An 18493-nucleotide genomic window follows, 5' to 3' on the forward strand; every position below is an offset into this window, starting at 1 on the left:
AGTAAACAAATTCACCTGTCGTAACTTCATCAGCATCTGGCATTTTTTCTATTTCAAATGATACACTGCATTTATTTAGAAATGTTTTTGCACACATTGGCAAATCTGGGATAACTCCTCGTAAAATTTTTAATAATTCGTCTAGATGACAATCTGGAGTATTTGTTTTGATTGCCCACAACCGTAATTCGTTTATTGTGTCGATTTCTTTAACTTCATCCATTTTTTAAAATATATTACCGATTATTTTTATTTTGAAAGACACAATTTTTATTTTTTGTTAATTATTTGTATTGTTTCTTGATGTTTACTAAATATTATTCAACTTACAGGTTAAAGTGAAAAAATAAACATACACATACACTAGTATAAGTAGAACATCAGTGTGACCAATGTTTACGATTCAGTTATAGGTGGCGCAACTTCCAGTTTTTACCTAGTTTCACTAGCCAGTTACTGGATAAGATTGCTGGCCAGTTACTTAATCGAGTAAAAAATTGAACATTTCTACTAGGGTTAATCATGTTATTAATTTTTTATATAATTTTTTAGAAAGTTATGAGGGTAATTTATTTACTAAGGAAGTGGAAGAGTCGATCATAATTGATCCGTTTCAAATAATTGATAACGCTGACATATCGTTAGAGCTATGCAACCTTATTACTGACTTGATAGGATGCTTAAGAAGGTCTGTAATAGGCGTTGCAGTTTTAAGGTTTTATCAAAAGAATCGTGCGCTAAATGATAATTACCGAAATTTGTTGTGTGACACAATTTTGCGGGTTGAAATTGGATCTAACATAGAGCTACTGTAAGCTATTTTATTTGACGGCAATTAATTTAATGATTAATTTTCTAACTAAATATGTAACTCTTTTGAGAATTTTTCTTTTTGTAATTTCAAAAGTATTTAATTTTTAATAATCTGATTTAAATTTTCATGAGTTATTTTATTACTTGTTTCAGGATTTCACCAGAACGTTTTGCATATTTAAGCAAACTAATTATTGAAGTTTTTTGCACTGAAGAAATTCAGACTTACTACGTTGGCTATCACTACGATATATTATTAAAAATCAAAGTGCTAGCCAAAGGTAAATTATACCAAAGATATAATTATCTACGAGGAATTTTGCTTGAATCGGATGTTGTTGTGACTTCACGAGGAGTAAAGAAAAAGATTATTGATGAATCTTCGGTATATTTAGGATTTTATGATAATTTTGAATGCCGAAGTAGTTGTTTTTTATTTTTGTATTTTAAAAAGTGAACAAAAAAATGTAGATTATTATTTTAATATTAGTATCAATTTTTTTTATTATAAACTTATTTTTATTAATTAGAGTTTACTAATGACACAAATGAAGAATTGGAGTACTTGCAAAGTTTTGTAGACCCGTGGGGGACTATACTAAAATATTGGATAAAAACATCAGTTATACGGATAAAAAATTTAGTAGAAGACAAAACAGTAACCAGTATTGACTATATAAATAATTTTCCGATTTTAAAACACCCAGAAAAAACGTTAACATTGGTAAATCAATTCTATGGCTTAATTTTTTTTTTCTTTAAATAATGTTTGTTATTTTGTGAAGATTAATATAGATTTTACAACGCAGTATCCAACAAAAACCGATGAATTTATAAAAGAATTAAATTCTTTCAAAAAAGACATTTTAAATTTTTGCCAATCAAAAAAAAGGCCTGATAAACAAGTAAAGGCGTTGTTGTTGAAATTAAATAGTGCTGAAGTAAGAAAGATTTTTCGATTACTTCCACTGTTACTACCCTGTCCACCGGCTATATATACCTCCAAAAAAGAGACGTATCCAACAAAGTTGGATGTCCAAGAAGAATTTCTTCATGACGCTAAGGTATTTTTTTAGCTGTTTATTTTTTTATTAAAACTTTAAAGTCTATTTAATAACATCAGTGATTGTTCTATTAATTGTTTCAGAGTGAATAAGAATTGAAATCATTTTTAAAAAAAAGAAAAGAAACATTAACGTTATATGGCATAACTGAACAACCTCTATCAGTGATTGTTGGGAAGACACTCGAATCAATACATACATATTACTTGATAATAAATAATGTGAAATACAAGGCCAAGTCAGTAAGGGAAGTTATCGATTTCAATTTCAAAAGTTTTTACAGTTTTCAATTAGCATTTTCAAAAATTGCTATATATCCTTGGCTTGTTTTACAAGAAAGAGTCTTTAAAATTAAAGGCGAAACTGATGAAGTTCAGCCAGCTATTTTAACTTTCATTACAAATTTAAAAACTAGTTTATAAGTGATATTATTTTTTTATATTTTATCAACAATCGTTGTTTCTTTTTTTATATAGTGGAAACCTAAACATGCAAACATGCAAATAACCTTCTCAATAAGACAATTTATAGATAAATTGAGAAAAATATAGATAGCCCGAACTGGGAATTGAACCCAGACCAATTCGGTATCGCGCCGAGTGCTCTACCAGTTGAGCTATCCGGCCCTGTATTATATTCCGTTCAATTTTATCTATAACTTATTGAGCCACACCGTCCATAAAATAAACAAAAAAAAAAAAAATTTCCAAAAAATGTCATAAAAAATCGAAGAAAAAAAAAATGAATCTTGTTTTTTGTGTTCTAAATTTTTTTTTTTGACATTTTTTGGAATTTTTTTTTTTTTTGTCATTTCCTTGCATTTGCTGAGTTACCAACGTAAAAATTTGAGAAAAGTCGAAAAAAAAAAAATTTTTCATTTTGATTATGATTACACAATTAACAAGGAACAAAACTTGCTCCTTTAATTGTTTAGCTAAACTTTGATCGATGATTCCCAAAAAACAGTTCGATAGATCAATTTAAAAATTTACAGGATTCTTGGGGGTACATTAATATAAAAAAGTCCTTGGCAACATTATTTTTTTTATCGATATTTGCAGAGTAGCGGTTGATTTACTAAAAAACCAAAAAAAGTCATTTTTTTGTACTTTCTTCTGATGGGTGTTAAAAATAAAAAAAAAATTTTTTTTCAAAAAATGATGACAGGGTCTTATAGGGAATTTATTCAAGTTTTCACCGCCGCCCTTCAACTTTCTGTGCGATTATTGGTATCTGAAATATCGATGATCAAAGCCAAAATGATCATTTTCTGTTTGAAGGCTGATATCTCTGCGACAAATCGTCCTACGAGGTTAAAAGAAAAAACAAATTAAAGCTGAATAAATTTGCTAAGCGAACTATGCATTCGTTTAGTTGAAATAATTTTTTCGCGGTCCGTGGGCTCTTCGGAAAAAAAAAAAAAAATTAGAAATTTTTTGTCTCGCGGTATTTCTCATGTTTGCACAATAACCGGAGCTTTTAAAAAATTTTGAAAAAAATGCACCAAAACTAGAAATTTCAAGCTGTAAAATGCTTTTTTTAAAATTTCCATACGATCATTTTTTACCAAGTTACAGCCTTCCAAAAATCACTAAAAAATTTATAAAATTTTTCTGCTCCTTTAATTTTTTGCATTAGTGTATATAGACTGTATATAATTGGATAGAAAAAATGGCCCAATCCAATCGTATACAATTTGTGTAGAAAATTGTATACAATTCTATATAAATTGTATACAATTCTATATAATTATATACTATTAACTGTATTCTATACAATTCTATATATGGGGCATTCCATGCCGAATCACCGAGGTTTCGGCCCGACCCCCTTCGATTTCACTGAAATTTTTTTATCATTTTCTACCCTACCCAAGACATTTTCCTGAATTTTTTCAGATTTTTTTACCCAACCCAAAAAAAGTTACGAATTTTAAAAAAAAAACGCTCTTTTTTTCAAATTGCTGTAACTTTGACACAAATTGACCTATTGGCACTTTTTTTTTTCTGAAATATTTTGTTTTTAATTGTAGTTTTCAGAAAAAAATACAAAAAAATTTTTCGGAAGTCACGATATATGAAATATTTCAGTTTTTTCAATAAAACCGTAATTTTTTCGAAGTCGGAAACCTTCGATTCTCAATTTTTTGTCTCAAAAAAAACTTCAACCAAGACAGTATTTAACCCCGCCATTCCCATTTTGTGCCGACTTTCCTTTATATTTTTTTTTTTCGATTGAAATTAAAAAAATTTCTGAATTTGGCTTATTTTTTTGACTTTGCACTGAAGTTTCTTTGGATTGTTTTTAAAAGCTCAGAAGTTAAATACAATTGGACGATAACAACTGTAAAGTGTATTAGGTGCAGGAATTGATTTTTTTGGAAGAAAATTCCCAATTTTTAAATACAGTGAAACCTAAACCTACAATTAACCTTCTCACTAAGACAATTTATAAATAAACTCAAGAAAATATCGATAGCCCGAACTGAGAATCGAACCTAGACCATGTCGGTATCGCGCCGAGTGCTCTACCAGTTGAGATATCCGGTACTATACTATATTCCGTTCAATTTGATCTAAAATTGTCTATAAGGCTATCGATATTTTTTTGAGTTTATCTATAAATTGTCTTAGTGAGAAGGTTTAGGTTTTACTGTATTTAAAAATTGGGAATTTTCTTCCGAAAAAATCAATTCTTGCCCCTAATACACTTTACGGTTGTTATTGTCCAATTTTATTCAACTTCTGAGCTTTTAAAAACAATCCAAAGAAACTTCAGCGCAAAGTCATAAAAAATTAGCCAAATTTAGAAATTTTTTTAATTTCAATCGAAAATAAAAAATATAAAGGAAAGTCGGCACAAAATGGAAATGGCGAGGTTAAATACTGTCTTGGTTGAAGTTTTTTTTGAGACAAAAAAATTGAGAATCGAAGGTTTCCGACTTCGAAAAAATTACGGTTGTATTGAAAAAACTGAAATATTTCATATATCGTGACTTCCGAAAAATTTTTTGTATTTTTTTCTGAAAACTACAATTAAAAACAAAATTTTTCAAAAAAAAAAAGTGCCAATAGGTCAATTTGTGTCAAAGTTACAGCAATTTGAAAAAAAAAGAGCGTTTTTTTTCAAAAATTCGTAACTTTTTTTGGGTTGGGTAAAAAAATCTGAAAAAATTCAGGAAAATGTCTTTGGTAGGGTAGAAAATGATAAAAAAATTTTCAGCGAAATCGAAGGGGGTCGGGCCGAAACCTCGGTGATTTGGCATGGAATGCCCCATATATATATAATTATATACTATTAATTGTATTCTATACAATTCTATACGTTGCAATTATATAGAAATGTATATAATTTTATAGAATTGTACATAATTTGTATGAAATTGTATATAATTATAAAGACTTGTAAACAATTTGTGTAGAATCGTCTACAATTTCTATACAGTTATATACCATTGGATCGGGCCATTTTTTGTATATAATTTTATACAATTGTATAAAATCTTTTTTCATCGGAAAGGAATGAAAACCGTCGTTTCAAAATTTTTTTATTCCATCAAAACTTTTGAGGTTATCAAATTATAGAAGAAGAATGGTCTAAACATAAAGTTCAAGGTCATAAATTAAAGCTCATTAGACAAGCTTTCAGGCACTTTTTACGGGAATTGCCGACGAGTATTAATTTTTAAGTTATACGAACTTCAGAGTGAATAAAAACAGATTTTTTCGAAAGATCGTGGAAATTTCAATCAGCCATAACTTAGAAACTAATCACCGATTTAGCCCATCTTTGAACTTGATCAGGATAATCAATGAAATGCCTATGGAATGGGTGTAAAAAAATTATTATAGGGTATACTGTTACTCTGGTCGTCCGAATTGGTCTGGGTTCGATTCCCAGTTCGGGCTATCTATATTTTTTTCAATTTATCTATAAATTGTCTTATTGAGAGGTTTGCATGTTTAGGTTTCCACTATATTTAAATGGTGTATTACCGTACGAAGGACGGTGTGGCTCAATAAGTTATAGATCAAATTGAATGGAATATAGTATAGTGTCGGATAGCTCAACTGGTAGAGCACTCGGCGCGATACCGAATTGGTCTGGGTTCGATTCCCAGTTCGGGCTATCTATATTTTTCTCAATTTATCTATAAATTGTCTTATTGAGAGGTTTGCATGCTTAGGTTTCCACTATATTTAAATGGTGTATTACCGTACGAAGGACGGTGTGGCTCAATAAGTTATAGATCAAATTGAATGGGATATAGTACAGTGCCGGATAGCTCAACTGGTAGAGCACTCGGCGCGATACCGAATTGGTCTGGGTTCGATTCCCAGTTCGGGCTATCTATATTTTTCTCAATTTATCTATAAATTATCTTATTGAGAGGTTTGCATGTTTAGGTTTCCACTATATTTAAATGGTCCTTACTAAGGGCGCTCCCGGAAGTAATAACGGTCTCCCAAAACCGGATCTTAAAGCATCAGGGTCAGTGTAATTTTTTAATTGTAAGAGAAGAAAGAGGAAGGATAATTTATAAGTAAATTAGATTTATTCAAATTAACACCTTTAGCCTTTTATTTACTTAAATTTGACACACTTTTAATCTAACCTTATATACCCGACTAGAATTCCTTCCTGATTTGCCTGAAGTACCATAAGGACCTTATCAGGTTAATATAAGGTTTGCCTTATTAGGGCAAACCTGACAAGTTCCTTGTCAGGACCTCATCGGGATATCCTTATTCAAAAAAAAGTTATTTGCCATCAGGTTAACCTGACGAGTTTCTGATCAGGACCTCATCAGGATATCCCTATTCAAAAAAAAATTTATTTGCCATCGGGTCAACCTGACGAATTCCTGATCAGGACCTCATCAGGATATTCCAATTAAAAAAAAAAGTTATTTGCTATCGGGTCAGCCTGACGAGTTCCTGATCAGGAGCTCGTCAGGATATCCTTATTTAAAAAAAGTTATTTGCCATTGGGTCAGCCTGACGAGTTCCTGATTAGGACCTCGTCAGAATATGTCTATTAACAAAAAAGTTATTTGCCATCGGGTCAACCTGACAAGTTCCTGATCAGGACCTTGCCAGGATATCTCTATTGATTAAGAAGTCATTTGCCATCGGGTCAACCTGACGAGTTCCTGATCAGGACCTTATCTGGATATCCTTATTCAAAAAAAAGTTATCCCATTCATTTGAATATTTCATTTACAGGCTAAAAATTTAAAACTGTACAAAAGAATATTATATAAAAATCACGTCAATCATTGTAGCACAGATTTTTTACTTCTTTATCAATTATTCTTTGACATCATAATGAATATTATATTCACACTTTCAAGATCACATGTGTATGTCAGGTCAGTCGATAGCATCGAGGACTTTGAATCGAAAGGACGCAGGTTCGAGCCCAGCAGTTATCGGGATTTTTTCATCAATAAAAAATATGTTTACTTCCTCTAATTAATGCTCTCAATACAATAGATAACATTCTCGATCGAATTAAAATTCTCTCATTTTTTTTTTTTTGCAATTTAAGATTTTTTTAAAAATAATTACTCATAAGGTAATCCTGATAAGGATTTGATGAGGATATCCTGGTAAGGACCTGATAAGGCAATCCTGATAGAACGTGATGAGGATATCCTGGTAAGGTCCTGATAAGGCAATCCCGATAAGGACCTCATGGGTCTTAAGCGTTACATTCATATCAGGATCCTCGTCAGGATACCCTGATCCCTGATCGGGACCTTATTTGAAATAAGGTTAACCTGATAAGGACCTCGTCAGGCCCTTATGAAAAATTCTAGTCGGGTACCTTTTATGCCTTATAACCTTATTAAATCTTATAGACCTTTTATTAAAACCTTGTCAACTACCTTTGACGAATTTAAAACAACTCATTATAAGCCAACTACCTTTGGCAATTTCCTTAATTACCAAACCTTAATTTACTTTACTATGTCAACAACCTTTGGCATTTTCCTCAATTTCTAAACCTTAATAAATTATTACAATAATTTAAAATCGTTATACCTAACGAAAACCTTAATCAATCATTACAATCATTTTCCCGCCATTAAATTCGATCACCTTGATCTTTACTCACACACACTCACTCAAGTCCCCTGGACTTTATTTTACACACGCACACCGATTTTAAAATGGCGTCTTGCCACCAACTACTTTCCCACCACGATTTTACTCTTAATGAATTAATTAATTAAAGATTTGAAATAAGTTGTTACGTTCTGGCTTTAATTACATTTAAATAAAAATTTTTAGAAATTTTTTTTTAAGTCTCGAATTATTTATTCGCCGTGGTGGGCGAATAAACGGTTCGACACTTCGTAGAATCATAAATAAATAATAAATTAACAAATCGTTACTTTGTTGGTGATATTATATCTATTCACCGCCAACAATGTAACGGAAATTTTAATAGAATGTGAACGCAAGTGTTTTTTTTTTATCGAAAGTAACTTATAATCTCGGAAAAATTTATCATTTCAAATTTTACGATCACTTCTTACAAACGGGAATGATTAAAAATATTTCCTGTGGAACGCTACTGAACACATTTTTAATTGCACTACTAATGTTAACTGCATTATCGGACACTATCGCAGCAACAGTTAAAATATTCCAATTGTCACATACGCTTTTTAATTCTTTACCCAAATAATCAGCTGTATGGCTACTATGTAAATCTGTTACACTAATAATTTATGATTCTAAGACATTATTATAAACGTAGTGTGCAGTAACTCCCCAGAAACTTTGTGTATTGGTAGTCTCGGTCCAAACGTCGCAGGTAGGACTCACAACATCAATATTTATAAACTTTTCTTTAATTACCAATGATATTATACCATATTTATCGTCGATCATTTTGTTGATTTTCACTCTGGTAGGGACTTTATAGAGGGGTGACAAAAGCTTCATTAGACGTAAGAATCCGATTTTTTCTACAGTTCGAAATGGCAAACAGTCTTTTATTATCATGTATACTATTGCTTTAGTGATTTGCTCTGTTTTTCCAGTACCTCCTAAAAAAACAAATAGATAATACAGTCCATTTTTGAATTTTAGCAAATAATTTAAATACACCAACAAACCTCGATAAGATATAACATTATCAATTACTTCAGTAATTTGTGGCTGGTTCGACTATAAAATGAAAATTTAATTATGACAAGGTATTAAAAATCGTCTATTAATAATATTTATGATAACAAACCATAATCGATGTAAGCTCATTTGTATTAGTCACAATTAATTGATTATTACTTTTGTTTGAAACCTAAACTTCAATTGAATAATTAATTTCATAAAGATATGACGTGATGGTAAATTAATCTGAGATAAAATTCAAATGCATACAAACGACTTATTAAAAACTATGTAAACATTGAATTGATAATACAACCCAGTAAACACATTGACGTAAATTTGACGTCAGAGTGACGTTACGCTATGTCATCATTTACGTAAGATTTAAGTCACGAATGAGTCAGGTGTGACTCATTATTTCCCACTTTTTTACGTAAGATTATGATGTAAAACTAATGACGTATGCATGATGTAAATGTGATGTCTGTGTGACCTTCTATGACGTCAATATGACATATGGGTGATGTCAAAATTATCAATTCGGAAAAAATATTTTGAAAAATAAAAAAATAAAATGAAATACTGAATTTTTGATTTGATTATTACCGCGCGAACGCATTGTGAATTCTGAAACAAGATTAGATAACGTTAAATGAAAAAATCCTGGGCGTCTGCTGGGTTCGAACACGGCTCCTCTTGGCTGGTAGTCCTGAACGTTGCTCACTGGTCCACATCACGAGAGTTCAAATCTCGTGCTTAATTGATGTATTTAGAGTGAAATGCCGGAAAAGACAGAGTTAATAAGTTTTCGTGATGGATTTTTACAAAATTTAAAAAACTCCATGAACTTATATGAAATTTTATGCAATATTTGTCGACCTCGATGATAATTGTATAAAATTTCATTAAGTTTCATCAAATTTTTTAATTTTTTTGTTGTGATGTGAAATTTAAAAAATCCTATATAAAATTTTGTGAAACATTAAATAATTTCACAAAATCGTATGAAATTCAATCGATTGAAAAATTGTGATACTAAACTTTAAAATCATAATAGCAAAAGAGTTCAAACTGTCGTTACATTTTCTTTGTCATCCTAAATGATATTTTCGATATATCATTTAAAAAAATAAAGTTAATTTTTTTATGCTCACGCTTATGTTTTAATCTAAAACGTCTGAATGATCTATTATCGAGTTTATCGATTACTTTGACCCCAAAAATGTTTGACGTTTAGTTGTTATTTTTACACATTTACACATGTTTGAAAATTCATTCTATGATTTATTTCAATAAATAGATGATAAAAAACTATGACTCGGACATTACATCAGCATTGCGTAAAGTACTGACTTGTCACTGATGTAAAGATATGATTTAAGAGTGACATCCACATTACGTATAACCGTGACTTTGCTACTGACATAATTGTATGATTTTAAAATTACGTCATTATGATATACGGATAACGACTTTATTACTACATAACAATGTGATGTAGATTCTATGTCAAACGTACGTAATACATAAGTCATAACTGTGACATCGTACAAGAGTCATGCTTACATCAATATGATGTCACAAGCTTTACATCATATTAAAGTCATGTAGAACGTCAGATTGACATCAAATTTACATCAGATGTCGTGACATTGCTATGACCTACGTATGACGTCAAAATAAGGTCATGTGTTCACTGGGTTGCTCATAGGCAAGAATCCATAGTAATGAACATGAGGTCAATTATTGGAGCAATAGCTATTTTTTTATAACACTAGTGTAAATACACTTTTTTATAACACTGGCGCAACCCAAATTTAAAAAAAAGAAATAAAAACGATCTACAATGTTAATTCTCCATAAGAGAAGAAATTGAACGTATTCAGAAGTCTTCAAATGAATTCAAATTGCATCATTTTCATTCAATAATGACATTATTAATTTTATATACAATTGGTCAGTTACCGGTACATTTACCCTAGCTTTAAGATTTGATATCAAAAAACTGAAAATTGTGCATAAAACTGATTCAATAAATATAAAAATAATTGCCATGCCTGTTTCAGTTGATTTAAAAAAGCTGGCAATACTTGCTGTTGTCTGCTCTTGAGGAAATAGTTGTAGAAATTCCTTTTTATGTACCGCCGACAAATGTTTTTTAAGACCGGAGGTATTCCTATTTTTCATTTTTATTTTTAAGATTTTTTTACTTTTTTCACAGAGCTTACATAATCCAAATAAATCATCTTTAGAATCAATAACATCAAATAACCCATTAAATTTGCTCCTACGTGACTTTTCAAGTTTCTTAGATCTCACTAACTCCTGTTCAGAAATATTAATTTTCTTACTATTCACACACACTACACTATTGTTATCACTTTCTTGAGATGGCTCTAATAAAATTTTTTCTTCGTTACTCATTTTTCACAAAAATACAGTTGATTTTATGTTTCAAAATCGTTAGAAAACTATATAGTAGTGAAGTGCTTAAATTTTCTTAGATGCTTACGATCTTATCATACCGTCCTAAGGAAATGGTATGAATAGTTCTAAGAGTAACGAAAACTAGAAAACTTACCCTTCCAATTCTCAAACGCATAAATTGACCTTTTACTGTAAGAAAAAAAAATACAAAGTACTCGAAGAAAGTAAAAATATTAAAAAAATTAGCTTAGCTCTACATCAACCATGTGTTAACCAGACATCGGAAAAGATTATAGTTACTTCAAGAATATTCTTGTAGATCCTTTTTTTCAGACAAAGGTTTACCGATGCCTTTTTTATACTCAGTGTTTAAATTTAGTGGAAAAAACTAGAAATTTTAAACACACAAAATGTTTTGTTCCGACAAAAACTCGTTCATTCTCATATATCCTATTTACAACGGAAGTTATAATTTTTAGTTTAGTCTTGCATTTTGGTCTTGGTCTTGGATTCTCGGTCTTGGTTTCAGTCTTGTTCTTGTTCATTTGGTCTTGATCTTGGTCTTGGTCTTGCAAAATCGCAAGACCAAGACCAAGACTGCAAGACCAAGACAGATTTTGCTCATCACTAAAATTTATGTTGACGTGAGAAAACAAATTTTGATTCAAGATATAAATTTTAAGATAGTTGTTTACTTGGTGCAAGTAAATTTTGATTTTCCGAATAGATAAAAAAAAATTTCTTGAATCAAGAATATGATTCTTGATCGAAGTGAACGGTTTCTTCATCGTAGTAAATGCTATAAAAAAGTACTCAAGTTCAGTATACTTTTCCAATCTACCGCATTATTAATCGGATAATGTTCTTAAAAATATAATATAGGGGAGGGTGGGGCAGCGCGGCCCCCCTAAGCCAATTATTATTTTTTGTGGCTTTTAACCATAAGATCACTTTACTTTTGTCCTGTTTCGAACAAATTTATGGACATTTTGCCAAAATTCTGAAAAAAAATTTTTTTTTGTGGGGCAGAGCGGCCCCCCTCCAAAAAGTGGTAAAAAAGTTTTTTTTTCGTTTTTTTTTTTTTTTAATTGTTTTTATCATTAAGAATGTATTTCTTTCTCTTGACAACTATTTTTGGTTTTATTTTACTCGAAAAAAATTTTTTAAAGTGTAATAAATCGTTCACTCGCGATTACCTTAATTAATAATTGTTATTTAATAAAAAAAAAATCAATTCTATAGTTTTACTTTATTTCAAAAATTTGTCAACTAAAAAAAAAAATTTTATTTTTATAAATTTTTAGTGACCAAATTTGCCTCTTACATAGAGAAACGGCCGAAAAATATGAAAAAAAAATTTTTTTGGAACTTTCGGCTGGTCCATTTTGCCCCAGGTGTTATGCGTAGGGCTAGAAATGTGGAATTATACTAATTTTTTTTTTACTTTGATGATAAAAATATGAAAAAATCACTTTTTCGAAATTTTGGGCTTGTCCATTTTGCCCCAAATGTCATGCGTAGGGATAAAAATGCGCAAACATATCGGATTTATAGTAATTAGTCGAAAAAAAAAAAATTTTTTTTTCGATCAAAATTTCAGGGGGGCCGCTCTGCCCCACCCTCCCCTATAGTTATTTTTTTTATCGGGAAAATAAATATTTAATTTCAGTTTAACTGAGGAAAGAAGATTAAACTACTGATTAATGAAGAAATATTTAGGAAGATCAAACAACTCAGTACATATTAAGTAGATCTGATCATAGACGTTTATAAGTAAATGTGCATTTCGATCCGGGCATATCAACACACGACTTTGATTGTGGAAAACTGAATTAGACTTTTTTGGGTTTAAAACATGGTATGGGCTTCGAATATACCTTTTAAACTTCAAATTTTATAAGTTAATATAATATATTAGCTTTTATATTAAAATTGGGTTTATAATATAATTTTTAATATATGGAGTTCATATAGCTCGAAAATACGCCAACATATTATAATGTATATCATATTTCTATATTTCGAAAGTATATAATTATGTCATCAAAGCGGTAAAAAAATAGTTATTTCAATAAATATAATTTTTTATCAATCAATTATATTATAATATAAACTGTGCTATCCCTGATTAAACAAAATGATTAAAAATGATTTGTTTTTTAATCATTTTAAATACTTTTTAATCCTTCAAATCATTTCTAATCCTGTCTCTTATGGACATTTAACGTGTGAAATCATTTTTAATCATTTTGTTTAATCAGGGATATTATATTATAATTCTAGAATATACGATTTTTTCATACAGGGAGTAATATCACTTATGTACTTAATTAATAAAAATATTTATTTTCCTCAATGTCTGTTCTGTTTATAAATCACACAGAAAGTTCGATCATAATTTTTATATTGTTCCGCATTGTAACATTGCATTATAACATTGAATTCACTCATAAAAATTTGATTATACTAATCTAATAAACACGGCTTCAGAGAGTAGTCTTACAGACTTTGCTGATCTATCATAATATTAAATACTCAATTTTCACTGACAAAAAATACATAAATCGTAAATATTAATATAAACGGAGGACAATCTTTGTTAATTCAATTTACATGATAATATCGTTTTATGACAACATCTCAGATGAGTGAGATCGATTATCATGAGAAATAAAATTTTCGTCAATATTGATGTGCTATTTATTCTAATTTTTATCAACAACTATATCATATGAACTTGTTGAAAAATTTCGTTAACAATCGAAACTACTCTCTAAACATGAATTAGTAAAAATAAGTTAATATTCACTAATTCAAAGTGCAAATCGAACCACTAATTCCAAAAAGTAGTTTGATTGGCACTTCGAATTAGTGAATATTCACTTATTCCACTTATTCATGTATAGAGAGTCATTTATGTCAATAAACATTTTTTTTTTTTAATTTTTTTATAGCTAAAAAAATAATATAAGTTTTTGAAAAACTAATATTTTATAAATGATAATCACTTGAAATGGAAATATTATAACATAGATAGTATTTCGAGATTATTGAAATTCTTAATTATTAATTATGTTATCAAATCACAAATTTTTGGGTTTTTTTTTTTTTTTTTTTAATACTTAAAAGATTGTATTTCTGAAGACAGCAAATAAGAATTAAATAAGCAAATAAAAAATTGAAAGTAGAAGATTAAATATCTTATCGTCACATACAATCATCATCCTGTTTCAAATATAGTTTTGTTGTTATCAACCACGTATCGTTTTATCTATATCACTCTTCCTCTTTTATTTTGTTCTCAGAGAAAAAAGAATTAAAAAACGAAAAAAAAAAAAAAAAAAAAAACGAAAAACAATGGTGATAATTTCAATATAAATTAATTTGGAGATGTTTATAATTACAATAAAAAAATGGAATGACTCACTGCTTATTAATAACACAAAAAATATATCATTTGAATGATTCTGTAACATAGTTTATTCACTCATAAAATTTCATACGTATTGAAAATTTAAAAAATGTGTTTCTAGTGAAGTAAACGATAACAAAAGTTTGAAAGACACAAGGACAATTTGAATGCGACTACTTATTACAGCAAACTCAAGTCGAATGACGACACATGTGATCATAAATATACATTCAATAGAAGTTCATGTTCGTTTTTTAAATTATCACCACTAGGGCGCGGTATTTTTATTGCGCATGTGCTATAAAACAATCCGGAATTGCCCACTTGTTTGCAGCCCAAGAGGTACACAGCTACTAAAAATGTGTCAGCAGTAATACAACATTTGAGTTCAATGCACTGAAAGAAATAAATGGGAGTTGCAGGTAAATATTATTTGCGAAAAATAGTTGCTCAGAGGTCACCGGCGATTTGACTGCCGCTGGAATATGTTATTTTACACTACGTTCTGAAATATGTGTATTTTTTTATCTGCGGGAAAACTTTTCATACACACAAAAAAAAAATTCTCAATTGAAGGTAAATATTCTTGATTCAAGAAAATTTTTTTGGAGGCCTAAATTTTCTCAGATAAAGTAGAAATCTTCTCCAACCAAGACGAATTCTCTTGGCTCAAGAAAATCTTGGCTTGGTTCCCGAAAACGTTTGTCTTCAGAAATATTTTCTTGACTCAAGATATCTGTTTTTTCTGTGTAGGGTGATACAGACTTCTGAAGTTTAACACCTAATAAAACACTTTTAAAGTCATTTACGTACTAGAGTCCCGAGTCGAAATTTTAAGTCTTTTTTGATCGTATTTTTTTTCTATACATTTCAGACATATATTTGACGATTGAAACGGATCTCTACTGCATTAGTGTTTATACGATAGCACGCCTGGTTTCATCGTAACTAGTGGAGTTTTGTCCACTTTTGACTGTTTTACGATCAAACCAGGCTTGAAATAATAATAATTACAATAACCATCTTTAATAGTACCTAGCAAGCGTGGGTTCGAAACCCACATAGATTTTATAATTTTTTTTTTCTTTCATTTTATATCAACCCGAAGAATAATTATTTTTAAATTGAAGATTTCACAAATTTCAAATAAATTTTATAGAGTTTCCTAAACTTTTACGGGCAGTAATTATTTTTAAAAATAATTTTAAATCGCAAAAAAAAATCTGTCTATCGGTTGACCCTGCGGGCCAGCCTTAAAACTTCCCGCTGTTTTCGAGATCCTTGAGCTCTAAAGCTTTGTCGAGAATACATTTCCGAGCTCTTCGAGCTCGAAAATACTTTTTTATGCCGTTCTTTTCGAAAAAAATAGTTTTTTACCATTTTTTCTCCAACGATATCTCTTAAACGAATAAACCGATTGAGACGGTTGGGGTCGCAATCGACGCGTTTTATCAAGTTCTAAAGCTGATAAAATTTTGAATTCGGTTTATGAAGTCGATTTTGAGATATTTCGAAAAAACTAAAAAAAAAACTTTTTCTAATTCTTTCGACAATGGTTTCTCTTAAACGAATAAACCGATTTTGATGGTTGAGGTGGCATCCGACGCGGCTTAAAAAGCTTTAGAGCCCAGTCGGTTTTGGGATCGATCCATCGAGCACATTAAAAGTTATCTAAAAAAAACATTTTCGAAACAATTTTATTTTTGGAATATCTCTGAACAAGCCGTTCCGATCAAGCTCAATTTCTCACAGCTTCAAGATATTGACAAGCCGCGTCGAACGACACCTTAAAGTTCAAAATCGGTTCATCTGTTCAAAAGATACAGGTCTTTACATACGTACGTACGTACGTACATACATACATACATACACTCGGACATCATCTTGAAATTAGTCAGAATAGCTTCCTAGGACCTCAAAACGTCGACATCTGATGAAAATTCGATTTCCGTAAATCGGACCGAAACCAGTAACTTCCCGAATTTTTGAAAATTTACATTTTTCTTAGCGGGAAGTTAAAAAATTTTATCTAGACAAATTTTAGGATCTATTGGGTGAGGATATTTACTGAGATTGACCGAGGATGTGTGATGTTGATGAAAAAATCCCTGGTATCTGCTGGTCTCGAACCCGGATCCATGCGATTCTAAGTCCTTGCTGCTATCAACTGCGCTAACTTACGTGCGTGATCGCATTGGAGTAAATGATATATTTATTGAAATATGAAACAATAACTTATAATTTATAAGTTATAAGTTATAAAAAAAACGTTAAGATCATGATATCATGGTTGACTTCGTAATTCATATTCGGAGTAAAATAAACTATTTAATAAACTACTTTTAGGAAGATTTTAAAATAGAATAAATTAAAAACATTTTTAGTTCAAATGTTGTTATAATAATTAATATAATTTTTTAATAGTTTAGCGAATTTTATAAAATTTCGTACTATTTAGGGGACTATTATAAAAATCATTCAAATTTTACGCTTAAATGAAATTGAGATCACCGCGACAAAAATAGTATGAAGTTTAATACAAAAAAAAAAAAATCTGTCTATCGGTTGACCCTGCGGGCCAGCCCCAAAACTTCCCGCTGTTTTCGAGCTCCTCGAGCCCGAAAACATTGTTGTGGATACATTTTTGAGCTCTTCGAGCTCGAAAATACTTTTGTGTGCCATTGTATTCGAAAAAAACCGATTTTAGCATTTCTTTCTCCCACGATATCTCAGGAACGAATTGACCGATTGAGATGGCTAAAGCGAAAATTGACGCGTTTTATCAAGTTCTAGAGCTGATTAGATTTTGGAGTTGATCGTATAAGTCGTTTCTAAGAAATCAATAAAAAACTAAAAAAAAAAAATTTTTTTTTTTCGTGATTCGCTAATATTATCGAGTCTACTTGATCGAATGATCTGAAATTTTCAGAAAAGTTGATGACCAACAAGCTCTTTCGATTGCCGCCTCAACCATCCAAATCGGTTCATTAGTTAAAAAGTTATAGACCAGTCACACACATACATACACACACACACACACACACACACACACACACACATACATACAGACACTCGGACATCATTCTGAAAATATTCAGAATAGCTTCCTAGGACCTCAATACGTCGACATCTGATGAAATTTTTATTTTCGCAAATCGGGGTGAAAACAATAACTTTCTAATTTTTCGAAAATCGTCGATTTTCTTAGCGGGAAGTTAAAAATAATAAACTTATTTAATCTTCAATTTAAAATTGAATAAGGGAGCAATCGATGATATCGTACATATATATATATATATATATATTCATATATATGGGTCATTCCACCAAATAAAATTATTTTTACAGGACGACCCTCGTCGATTTGGTTCAAAATTGTAGAGTCGTTCTATATATAAAAAAAAAAAATTTCTGAAAATTTGAGCCTTTTATATGCAGCTGTTTCAAAGTTAAGATTTTTTGATTTCTTAAAAAATTTTTGTTTTCAACTTTTTCATTACTTTTTTTGAAGGAAAATTTTTTTTTTTTAAATGAGCACATAACAATTTTTTGTAGGAAAAATTCTTAGCTTTCTAATAAAAAGATCCATTTTTTATTTTATGTTGCAGAAGACCTTTTAAAATTCGATTAAAGACATAAAAAACGATTTTTAT

General features: G+C 30.1%; 2 protein-coding genes across 3 annotated transcripts in view; one reads left to right on the plus strand and one right to left on the minus strand.

The window, feature by feature from the left end:
• The window catches only part of LOC130677062 (ras-like GTP-binding protein RhoL), an 83507-nt gene extending 68376 nt beyond the window's left edge, over positions 1-15131 (minus strand). Inside the window, exon 1 of the mRNA XM_057483638.1 lies at positions 14856-15131. The gene's annotated coding sequence lies outside the window, so the exon portion shown is untranslated. The remainder of the gene's footprint in view (positions 1-14855) is intronic.
• Positions 14776-18493, plus strand: part of LOC130677059 (putative mediator of RNA polymerase II transcription subunit 26) — a 57338-nt gene continuing 53620 nt past the window's right edge. The window contains exon 1 of one of the 2 annotated variants that reach the window (XM_057483636.1): positions 14776-15262. In XM_057483636.1, the coding sequence (XP_057339619.1) occupies positions 15250-15262 (13 nt within the window). In that variant the 5' untranslated portion in view covers positions 14776-15249. Of the gene's footprint in view, positions 15263-15301; positions 15417-18493 lie in introns of those variants that run through there. The other variant, XM_057483635.1, reaches the window with a different exon arrangement.

This window comes from Microplitis mediator, chromosome 11, assembly GCF_029852145.1.
Source record: "Microplitis mediator isolate UGA2020A chromosome 11, iyMicMedi2.1, whole genome shotgun sequence".
Taxonomy (NCBI): Eukaryota; Metazoa; Arthropoda; class Insecta; order Hymenoptera; family Braconidae; genus Microplitis; species Microplitis mediator.